The sequence below is a fragment of the Galeopterus variegatus genome, unplaced genomic scaffold, assembly GCF_000696425.1.
Source record: "Galeopterus variegatus unplaced genomic scaffold, G_variegatus-3.0.2 Scaffold14871, whole genome shotgun sequence".
NCBI classification, from domain to species: domain Eukaryota; kingdom Metazoa; phylum Chordata; class Mammalia; order Dermoptera; family Cynocephalidae; genus Galeopterus; species Galeopterus variegatus.
Genome location: NW_007740982.1, coordinates 12,417 through 24,928, shown reverse-complemented (window position 1 = coordinate 24,928; position 12,512 = coordinate 12,417). Strand labels below are relative to the sequence as shown.

Genomic DNA, 12,512 nt, shown 5'->3' with positions numbered 1-12,512 from the left:
ATGATGGAAAACAAAGTTGTAACCTTCATACTTTTACTTAACTATGTTTACTTTACACATAAACTTAGTTGTATGTACACAGGACAAAGCAAATCTGATACAAACATGGGGAAAATGCCTGCTTTTATAAAGGCAGTCATCTCTCATCCAAAGTAAATCTTGTGAGAACTGCTTTGAAAAGATAATCTACTTCAACTCTGCCTCGTTACCACTAGCACATAAGAGAAGTGCATGCTACATTTAATTGGTTTAAGACACAATGGGAAGGTAGAGGTGCTGGAGGAAAGGAGAGGGAGACAAAGGAAAGGGACAGTTTCAGATGCTGTTAATATACTGGAGATAAGAACAAAGTTCAAGCTTCATCCAATTAAGAAAGCAAGCATTTAGTAAAAGAAGGATGAAATTTGCCTTGAGTGTTAAGAGTCCGCTGAGTCAGATGCAAGGGCTTGTACTTGTAAATTGAAATCTGTCACAGTCCAAAAAGTGATTTGGTTTAAATTAATAGAGGTCAAAGCCCACAGTTATCACTAGGCTGTCAAGATTAGTCCTTACAGACTAAGGAAAACTCCATTTCTGAGCCACAGAGAATCTGGCTCCTGAAGGACAAAAACTACAAAATAGTAGGGGTTGGGAGGAGACATACAGCTTTGTACCACAACCCTTCTTACCACATGGTCAAAAACTTCTTCCATCAAACAAGGAATGTTATTCCCATCCCACACAGTATATAAACCACAAGCAGACTTGAAAATTGTGAGAGTTATAGTCCTGTTTATAAAAAGAAGCCAGGGGTTTAAAACTGGCTTCAGAGGGAAGCAGTATGTTGAATGACTTCCTTTCCTTTGCTGCCTTCCCCAATCCCCAGATTACTAGATTTTTTATTCTTTTCTACATGAGAGGGGTTGGAGTACCATATATGTAAGTGGGATGGTTTGGGGAGGGAGGCAAGGGATGACAGCTCCATAGTGCAGACATATAGGCACAAATCTATGATACTATTGCACAATGCTCTGAAAATCTTTTCAGTGTATTCTTTTTATAGAACAGGACAATAACTAATACAATCTAATTTAAGATAACTCACCATCTGCACACATAAGAAAGCATTAAGAAATGTAATAAGATAACAATAACATTAAAAATAGTAAAGAATTTTGACAAAATTTAAATGATGGCCTTTTAATAGAGAGGTGTGAGAGTTGCTAAGCCTTAAATTTAAAATTCTTTAAGGAGACTGAAGGGAGCTTAATACCTTAAAAAATATAGTATATTTTTAAAAATAAAGCAAAATGCTCACTGCTACAAAACGTGGCCCTAGGTATAAAAGCTGGACCATCTTTCCTTGAGATGAGATCAACTCCTATCTTAGATATGTGATACTGACTTATTTGTTTGAATATGCTTGTTCTATCCCCCATTTATTCTCCAACCAGTATTATTACTAAATACAAAGTTTAAATCATGTAAGGAAAAAAGTCTGTTTAGAATGTTCAGCACCTCTAACAACTCACCCACAAGTTTATCAAGAAAGTACGGTAAACTTAAGTCTTTGTCCTACTATCGAGAAGAAAAACAAAGCAAAAAATAGGCAATTAAATGCAATTTTTTAGAGTCAGTTTGTCACCTAGCCTTCTTAAAAACTTCTGTTTTAAAGGGTCAGTTATATTTTCATTCAAAAGTTCAAAGGAAAAAAATACAGGCTCCCAGATGGTACAAGATTCTTTGCATTGTTTAGACTGACAGGCTGTACAGTTGTTCCCTGTTGTGATGATTAAAAAGTTAGTCTAGGGCCGACCCGTGGCTCACTCAGGAGAGTGTGGTGCTGATAACACCAAGGCCACGGGTTCGGATCCCATATAGGGATGGCCAGTTAGCTCACTGGGTGAGCATGGTGCCAACAACACCAAGTCAAGGGTTAAGATCCCCTTACGGGTCACCTTTAAAAAAAAAAAAAAAAAAAGTTAGTCTAAATAAACTAAAATATCCTGGACTCTGAAGCTTTAACACCCACCTATATATACACGTATTTTTAACAAAAAGTATAAATTCAAACCATTTTTAAAACTTGATAAACTAAATGAAACACAAACCTGAAGTACAAAAAAGGCACAGAATGAAAGGTAAGTTTATCACCTTAACAAATTCCTCCAATATTTAGGTGCTAGTTTAGAAGTATGTTTTATTCTAGAACGTGAATCACTAATTGATATCCTCTGTAGAGAGATGTTTTTAGCATAGTTTTATCACACCAGAGATATAAAATTTAAATGCATCTTTTCTAAAAATTATTCCAAGTAGATCTATGCTAAGACATTTCACAGAAACATTCCAAGTCATAAAAGTAGTTAAAATCAAGTTCAGTATTAGCCTTAACTTTGCAGATTTTCTTTAACTAAACTTAAATCAATATACTAAAAAAGATAGACCCTAATTATTACATTTGCATAAAACATACATAGGAAGACTTTTAAGGAAAAAAACCCATAATCTTTTATACCTTTCAGTGCAATTACTTTGCTAGCTGGATTCATGATGGCACTGTCTGCTGAAATTGGTCTTCGAATGGGATTACTTGGGTCATTCATATCAATGATCACCACCTGGGCCTGCTCTCCTACTTTTTCTCTAATGCAGATGAATTTGTCTGACTCCATAGTCAGGGTACTAAAGCCAATGTTTGCTGGGTTAATACCCAGGTTCTGGAGCTGAAAAAAATAAAATAAATCATGTTATTAGAAAGTGGATTACAAAGACTTGACATATTATCATTACAAATCCTCACTTAACCATTAATGCATCAAAGTTAACAGTGACAACTCCAGTACACTGATTAATGTGAGGCAAATTAATAGCCAAATAATGGACCTTATATTCTGCCAACAAATATGGCATTCAATTGTTTCATTTTAACCTTGTGATTATGACTAAGAGACAGAACAAATGAAGTTAAAGGAAAGAACAACATCTGAGAGGTTGCATTTATATTTCAATGGATTCGAAGTCATCACATTTCTTAGTTTAAGATCTTTGAGCTATTGGACCTGTCCCCTTACCCACTTGCCTTAACATTTAGTACAGTTACTTGTTCACATGCATTAGGCTTCAGGAATCTGAAAATTAAGTTATAGCATAAACACAAAGATTTAAAATGTCACAGAGTTCTTGATGTAAAGGCACTTGGTTGTTCCCTGTATTAGCCAGCTGCCAAAAAAAAAAAAGGAGGAGCCAGCCCGTGGCTCACTTGGGAGAGTGTGGTGCTGATAACACCAAGGCCACGGGTTCGGATCCCTATATAGGGATGGCCAGTTAGCTCACTTGCTGACAACACCAAATCAAGGGTTAAGATCCCCTTACCGGTCATCTTTAAAAAAAAAAAGGAACTTGGTTGGACTAGAAAGAGCAGAGAAGTAAATAGTTACAAAACTGTGCCAAAAGTGCCAAAAGAGGGACCTTTGTCAAAGAAGGCTCCAAAGCTAACGCAATGTGTTCAAGGAAGGTAGATAAGAAAATTCCCAACAGAGGGGGCCAGCCCATGGCTCACTCGGGAGAGTGTGGTGCTGACAACACCAAGGCCATGGGTTTGGATCCCATATAGGGATGGCCAGTTAGCTCATTGGGTGAGCATGGTGCTAACACCACCAAGTCAAGGGTTAAGATCCCCTTACGGTCATCTTTAAAAAAAAAAAAAGAAAGAAAGAAAAGAAAATTCTCAACAAAAGAAACATGTGCTAAGGCCCAGAGACGTGAAACTATTGTCTGTTAAGGGAACTACAAACACTTTTGTAACATCAAGAGTTTAAACTATGGGGCCGGCCCGTGGCTCACTCGGTAGAGTGTGGTGCTGATAACACCAAGGCCACGGGTTCGGATCCCATATAGGGATGGCCGGTTCGCTCACTGGCTGAGCGTGGTGCTGACAACACCAAGTCAAGGGTTAAGATCCCCTTACCGGTCATCTTTTTTAAAAAAAAAAAAAAAAAGAGTTTAAACTATGAAAGGCTTGGGAAGTAGAGAATTAAGGTTACAGAGACAAGCAAGGGCCAGACTGACAAGCTAAATGTACCCCCGTAAGAATCCTGATAGGCAAAAGGAGCTACTTCCGGGTTTTAACAAAAAAAATAACAGAATTAGATTTGCTTTGTATACTCAGAAGATACTAAAGTATTTGCTAAACAAATATAGTAGATCTAAAGATGGTAGGTCTTTTAAAACCAATTAAGTGTGTAAGAACAAAAGTCAACTGTTACTGGGAGGAGATTTCTACCGTAATGGATCTTTAATACACTTTATGCCTAAATGTGGTATGACAGATTAAGTCCAACTAAAAGAGGCTACTTGAGGGTTTTATTTTATTAACCTTGGCCAGACTAGTTTTCCCTCCCCTTTCCTACATGAGTAATAAATCCACATGGTACAAAATCCAAAAAAGAAAAAACATGGAAAAAAATCAAGTCTTTCTCCCACCCTTGTCTCCCAGCTGTACAACTTCCTTCCCCAGAGAACACCAATCACTGTTATCTCATAAATTGGCTGAGCCAAGTTAACTGTACTTTATCTAAACTCTTCTGTCAAACTCTTCTGCTAATAGTGCTTAAACATAACCAGACCAGAATCTGAATAAGATACAACATAAGATTAAGAGGCTATGTTTTACTTTCATGTTCCTCTTATACTTCAATGACTGTAGGCATAACCAGTTATAAAGTGTAGTTACAGTAACTCAGTCCCTGAATTCCAGGGGCAAGGAGTCAAACAATTGTCTAACCATTAATACAAACAGGGTAATAAAGGTGAAAGATTAACTGGCTTTACAATCTTAAGTATATGCTGCAATGCAAAGCAAATACGCCAGCTGTGAGGTATGTAACTTATAACATATTTGGTTACAATAGAACTTTATGAATTATTAATTTTCATTTCTTCCTGACTTTAACTTTTGCAGTTACTTTTATTTCCAGAACAAATGGAGAAAGATAAACATACAAAGAGATTGTGGGCGGACTTCAGGAAGGCCTTTTATGAACCAGGTTATCCATCTAGTTTCAGAGACATAGCGGGGTATATACATCTATTTTTTTAAATAGAGGGTCTTTTATACTCTTGTAAGTTTAATCAATAGTTACCTTTCCAATAATCGGTAAAAAAATATTCCATTGACTCATGGAGTTCATATAGCTATATACCTAACAGCAGCAAGTTACCTTCTAAACTACTCTGTAAATAAGAATTTATTGTTTCCAAGTCTCTATCAAGCCTTCAATTAAGGCAATTTTACGTTTCAGCTGTCACAGCCTAGGTCCCAGTGTTTGAAAAAGTCACAGTAAAAATAGTGTGAGTCAAATAGTGAAGTTAAAGGCAAAGCAAGGATGCAAAACAGACACTACTAACTGAACCCACAAATGACTCTAACAGATTCCTTCCTACCCCTCATTTTCAGAGGCAGGTGCAAGACGACTGTAAGAAAAGAAAACACTATTAGAAAAGATGGTGAAGAGGAGGAAAAAAGGAAAGTCAAGCAACCTGTTTCCTATTCCTTGCTAGATCTGCAGAAAAACTCAGTTAAGAAAAACAAGCTACATAGTTAGCACTGACCTTCAGCCTCAGGGTGTTTCACTTGTAGAAAAAGCAAAGATTTTGTTGTTGGTTTGTTTGTTTGTTCGTTAGTTTGTTCTTTAAAAAGATAACCTGTAAGGAAGGGGATCTTAACCCTTGAGTTGGTGGTGTCAGCACCACGCTCTCCCCGAAGTGAACGAACCGGCCATCCCTACATAGGGATCCAAACCCGTGTCCTTGGTGTTATCAGCACCACACGCCCCCAAGTTAGCCACGGGCCGGCCCAAAGATTTGGTTTTAAAGGGGTAGGGTTGCCTGCAATCTATGTACTCCTTATATTTCTCTCATTAAGCACATTCTACCAAGACAGCTATGCATATCTTTGATCTTCTCCATCAAGAATGTACTAATACTATTCAAAATACTCCATGTGACATAGGCTTATATCCTTTATTTAAAATACACAAAATTAGCTGGCTGGTTAGCTCAGTTGATTAGAGGGTAGTGCTGATAACACCAAGGTCCAGGGTTCAATCCCTATATTGGCCAGCCACCAAAAATAAAAATAAAACACAAAATTAAACGAGGCAAGTGCCAGGCCGGCCTGTGGCTCACTCGGTGAGTGCAGTGCTGATAACACCAAGGCCACGGGTTCGGATCCCATATAGGGATGGCCGGTTCGCTCACTGCCTGAGCGTGGTGCTGACAACACCAAGTCAAGGGTTAAGATCCCCTTACCGGTCATCTTTAAAAAAAAACGAGGCAAGTGCCAAATTTAACAATGCTACATGTTTAAACATATTAAAAAGCACACTTAAGGGCCGAGCCTGTGGCGCACTCGGGAGAGTGCGGCGCTGGGAGCGCAGCAGCGCTCCCACCGCGGGTTCAGATCCTATATAGGGATGGCCGGTGCGCTCACTGGCTGAGCACGGTGCAGCTGGTCTCAAAAAGGACAAAAAAATAAATAAATAAATAAAAAGCACACTTAAGTGATGGCCATTTGCACAACTAAACAGGAAACTGCTCTTTCCCAAAAAGCCTTTCGTAGTCGTAGTTGCTAAGAAATGACAGGAACTTCAAGTAACCTATTCCTATCAGTTAACAGAAAGCTACATTAGCTTCTACCTCTTCAAGTAAGGTCAGTAAGACTTTTTTCTCTTACTGGTGTTACTTTTCAGTGAGAATGCCCTGAGCACTCACCAATTCTTCCCTTATTTTCTTTTGATATATTCAAAAGGGAAGCAAGCGAAAACATACAGTTATAGGACAAGCCACCATCATTAATCACAATTCTGTGTACCCTTAGAATAGGATCCTTAGGAGTATATAAAAGGACTACCATACTAGATAACCTTAGAACAGGATCATATAAAAGAATTACCATACTAGATAACTATATCTAGTAATATTTGTATAGTTTAAAACTTCAAAAATGCAACAAAGTATTATTAAGGCTGACCTGTTAGCTCCCTTGGTTAGAGCATGGTGCTGATAAAAATGCAACACAGTATTTTAAAATTAGTTTTATTTTCAAAGTAGCACATACTAACAATAAAGTATTCTTAGCCAATTATAAAAGTGTGATGATATACGAGAGATACCACAGAAACTGAATTATAGACAGTGAAAGGCACCACTGATAAATTCAGAGGACACATAACAGTCCCCAAACCTGCAGCTATTTTCAGAGGGCATACAATATTATCAGAACTACACCCACATTTTCTATTGTCTCAAATTGGCAAAATGTTGCTACTGTTGAAGCTGGAGATGTGCTACTTTGAAATATGTTTAGATGTTTCTATAAAAGTTTTTTAATTTCAAAGAACTTTTATTTTGCTGTTATAAGAATATGGAGTCAATAAACTTGGGTCCAAGAAAAGCGGTTACTTATTTTTGGGGAGAGTTATTGCAAGCATTTGGTAAAGCATTCAAACTGTACAAAAGGGTATATTGTGAAAAGTCACCCATCGCTTCTTTCCAATAATACCCTTTCCCCCCCGAGCAATTAGATACATATCTCAGAGATACCTACAGTACATGAAAGTATATATACTTCCATCTTCTCTTCTTCAAAAAAACACTAATGAACCAATGCACAAAAAACACACAAATTATTAACTGCATCCTTCTTTTTATAGAAAAGCAACATACTTTTATAACTCATTTTGTTTCCAGATTAGAATTTGGTCTGCAATGGCACCACTCTAAGACTTGACTCTTAAACCTAGATTCCAAAAGGTAAGTAAACATTTATTTTTAATCAGCCAATCCAAAACTCTGGAGTATACTGGAGTTACATGTTACAATGATACAAAAATGTTTCTTTTTCCCCTCTCCTCCCCACTCCAATTTGGACTGTGGGGAGAGGGGATATAGTAAAACATCACATTCTTAGTTTTCGTAGTGAGAAATAGTAGTTATTTCAGATTCCCCATAATATAGAGAACACAGAAGCTTCTTCATTCAAGTAGACAATTACAGTGCAAACTTATAACTTTGATTATAAAGTGCAAGTGACATCCAGAATTAGTTGCTTCAGTAGATTCCTCATAAGAACCAAAATGTCTGGGTTTAGTACGCTTTTGCTACTAAAGTGACCACGGACAAATCGGTTTTATCTCTGTATGTTTCCTCATCTGAAACATCTGGAATGACAGTACCTACCGCAGAGTTATGAGGATTTAACATTAAGTGCTAATAAGAACAATGCCTGACAAAAATGGCTCAATAGTACTGTTAGTACATACAATATATCAGTACTTTGGGCCAGCTCAAGGTTAGCTTTTTTGCACTTGTATTTCATTATCTGTTTAATTCAGCTGTCCCACCAGGCTGGTTGAAACTCTGGGTGTCAATTTCTTTGAACTACTGATAATAGATTAGTGGTCTCTGGGTGCTTAATTCAGGTGCTTTCTTTGGGAGGGGAGGGGGGGAGAAAAGGAAAGTACACTTTAAGAATTCCAATTCTGCTCTTTGTCTAATTAAACAGAAACCAGGATCTTTAAAACCATGTAACATGTTCATGCTAAGTAACCCTATTTTAATTCTTATTTTTTAGGGGCATCATAGAACACACTATTACTAAGGTTTTCTAGCAAACTTGGCAAATATGTCACCAACACCTTTTTGGAGGAATAAGCTGGGGAAACTAATACAGATGACATAAGGTCAACATCATCAAAAATTCTCCTTACCCTTAAGAGCTCAAGACTAAGAGAAGGTAAAATAAAAAGCAGGCAGAGCATTTTTCTTCTCAATGTGCAGAAGAGTTGAAGCCATCTGGTTCAAAGCACACGTACACTACCGTGACCCACAATTCCAGGTCACTTTATCCAACTAAACTTTCAGCTCCTCAAATAAAAGAACTTTCTTAAAGAATGAAAGCCTCTTTCATCTCTACTCTTCAATATGCCTAACTAAAGTTATCACGTCTAGACTCTTCTTATACAGAAAGACATTTCTTTTACTGTATGTATACCATGAATTACTTTTCAGGAAATTATAAATTACAAGAGNAAGCACACGTACACTACCGTGACCCACAATTCCAGGTCACTTTATCCAACTAAACTTTCAGCTCCTCAAATAAAAGAACTTTCTTAAAGAATGAAAGCCTCTTTCATCTCTGCTCTTCAATATGCCTAACTAAAGTTATCACGTCTAGACTCTTCTTATACAGAAAGACATTTCTTTTACTGTATGTATACCATGAATTACTTTTCAGGAAATTATAAATTACAAGAGACTTACAAAATCAAGGAGTCCACAATAATCTAAATAACCAAAAATACAAATAATAAAAAAGTATTAATTTCCAGAGCACTGAAAAAAAAATTAAAAAAATTTTTTCAATGTAGAAGGTAAAGAGGTAGCACACGGATGGGGGGACAAAAAGGAAAAGGAAAAGCTGTTCCTTACAGAAGAAAGCTAACTCAAAAATGGTGAAGGACTGATGGAATTTTTAAAAAGTCATTATTTGGCAATCATTGTAATAACTTATTCAGAAAAGAATCATCAATGTATACTAAAACTCATAAATGAAATTTCAGGAGTAACAAATATTTATTTAGTCTCAAAGTGTCTCCCCATAAGATACAAAGGGAAAAGGAGACTTATGGTGGAGAAAGCTGTCACACACAACCTTCATCACGCAAACCAAGTTTTAATATTTAATATTTAGACTCTAGCAGAGTCAAATTGACAGCACGTGCTTCCAACATGATGCACTAGAAAGAACACAACATCACTTCTGTGGTGTTCTGCCAAAATTATAATCATGACAACATATTAGGTAAACCCAAATCAAGGGACATTCCACAAAATAAATGATCTGTACTACTAAAAAATAAATTATGTTTTGAAATACAAAGAGAGTTCCAGATTAAAGAATCCTAAAGAGACAGGCAGGGCCACTCAATGAAATTTATAATCCTGGATTTTCTTTTGATATAAAGAACATTATTGGAATAATTAATGAAATCTGAATAAGGCCTGAGATTAGATAACAGTATTCTGTCAAAGTTAATTTCATGACTTTGATAACTGTAGTGTGGTTTTAGAAGACCATTTTGTTATTCTTAGCAAATACATACTAAAGCATATAGGGGTAAATAGGTATCATGTCTGCAAATTATTTTCAAACAGTTCAGTAAAAATGGTATACAGAGACAAAAAAGAATAAATGTAGTTAAGAATAAATGTTAACGACTGATGAATATGTACAGTGTACATGGGAATTCTTTGCACTATTCTTCCAATTTTTCTGAGTCTAAAACTATGCAAAAATGTTTTGGGTTTTCTTGGTTTTTGGGGGGTTTTTGGTGGCTGGACTGTATGGGGATCTGAACCTGTGACCCTGGTGTATAATAAGGCTGCGTTCTAACCAACAGGGCTAACTGGCCAGCCCAGAAATGCTTTTTTTTTTTTTAAAGAAACTTCATAGACGTAACTGAAAGCAACATGAAGATCTTGCTTGGATCCTGTTTTTTTTTTTTTTTTTTTCCTTTTTGTCTTTTTTACTGACCGGCAACGGGATCACAACCCTCGGTGTTGCGCCTGCACCACGCTCAGCCAGTGAGCGGGAACCGGTCTCCACATGGGATCCGAACCCTCAGCGGGAGCGCCGCAGCACTCCCAAGCGGCGCACTCTCCAGTGCGTCACCGGGCCAGCCCTGGATCCTGTTTTAAACAAACCAAATAGCATTTGTGAACAATGAGGGAAATCCGGATATGGACTGGTTTTTAGACACTGAGTTACTAAAAATATTAGGGAGCTAAAATGATATTGTGATTACAAGAAAAGGTCCTTATTTTCTAAAAATGCATGCTGGAGTATTTAGAGGTGAAATGTCATGATAGACTGAATTTCTATAAAATGTTTAAGCAAGGGAGTTGGCCATTTAGCTCAGCTGGTTAGAGCATGGTGGTGATGACACCAAGGTCAAGGGTTCAGATCACAGTACCAGCCATCAGCAAAATAAATAAATAAATGAATGAATGAATAGAATGCTTAAGCAAAACAAAAAAGCAAATAGAGCAAAATATTATTAAAAATCTAGATGAATAGGCATATGACTCTCTCCAGTCCTAAGAAAGCTTAAAAATTTATTTAAAAAAAAAAAAAAAAAAAGTTTTTCTAAGTTGGTTAGAGCATGGCCTTCTAACACCTAGATCGGTAGTTCGGATCCCTGTACTGGCCAGCCACCAAAATAATATATATAGAGAGAGATATACATATAGATATACACACACACATATATAAAAGTTTTTGGAAATAAATTAAATCTCTACTCTTCTATAGGTTATAAAACTTGAATATTAAAAATTGTAGGAATTAGACTTTTATTAGGCAATTTACCTATAGGGCAGGAAGGAAGAAGAATAGAACTTCGAAAGCTAAGGATGAAAATCAAACCAGTCACAGACTGACATAATTCAAGCACAATATTTTATCCCCTGTAAATGAGCTGTGAACTAGGTGTCTGCTCAATCAGAACTGAGCAAGAGGTTTGCTGCAGCACTAAGTCACATGTGACTATTTAATTTAAAGTTAATTAACATTAAGTAAAATTTAGAATTCAGTTCTTCAGTCGCAGTAGTCACATTTCAAGTGCTCAATAGCCACATGTGGCTACTGTATTGGATGGCACAGAATGTAGAACATTTCCGTCACTGCAAAGTTGTACTGGATAGCACTGTTTTCAGTTTTTCTTGGGAGTCCAACAAAGAGAAAAAGAAAACTTTTTTTTAATAGCAAACTCTGGCAAAATATGAAGGACAACTGGTAAAGAGAGCCACCTATAAGGATTTCAGACAAGGAGAAGTGAGTCGGAAAAACAAATAAAACTTTCAATTTCAGACTCCACATATCTGCAAAGACTAAAAAAACAAACGAAAAACCCCCCAAAACCAGGAAGATTCAATGCTAGCAAGCAGAACAAGAGAGACCACAAGGAAAAACTCCTGTCTGGGTGTCTCTTTACCCTCAAAAAAACCATTAAACATTCAAATGACTAAGCCCCAGGGTTAGAAGGGATGGAGGAAGACAATTCCATCAGGTGTGCAGATGTAATAAAATGCAATGTCTTCAAGAACACGAGAAAAGGGAGGCCCCTCTCTGTGCTTTAGAGGTGAAATGTCATGATAGCCCAAATCATCAATCCATGCTTGGTAAGCTACCACTGCCTCGATTTCTAACATGTTTCATCAATTTCACGAAGCTTTTGGGAAAAGAGTACACAACTGTAAGCTGCATTCCCAATTCCAAAAATGAGGGCTGGCCTGGTGGCGCACTGGAGAGTGCGCTCCCGCCGAGGGTTCGGATCCCATGTGGAGACCAGTTCCCGCTCACTGGCTGAGCGCGGTGCGGGCGCAACACCGAGGGTTGCGATCCCATTGCCGGTCAGTAAAAAAGACCAAAAAAAAGGGCAAAAATGGTTAAGTGTGAGAACACCAAA

The 12,512-nt window shown here is 37.3% G+C and overlaps 1 protein-coding gene across 1 annotated transcript in view; it reads right to left on the bottom strand.

The window, feature by feature from the left end:
• LOC103582091 (clathrin heavy chain 1-like) overlaps positions 1–12,512 on the bottom strand; it is a gene marked incomplete at its 3' end in the record, with an annotated part of 26,109 nt that overhangs the window by 1,203 nt on the left and 12,394 nt on the right. The window contains exons 2-3 of the mRNA XM_008563776.1: positions 2,482–2,705; positions 669–768 (exon numbers count right to left, since the gene is read on the bottom strand). Coding sequence (XP_008561998.1) covers positions 669–768; positions 2,482–2,705 — 324 coding nt within the window. The remainder of the gene's footprint in view (positions 1–668; positions 769–2,481; positions 2,706–12,512) is intronic.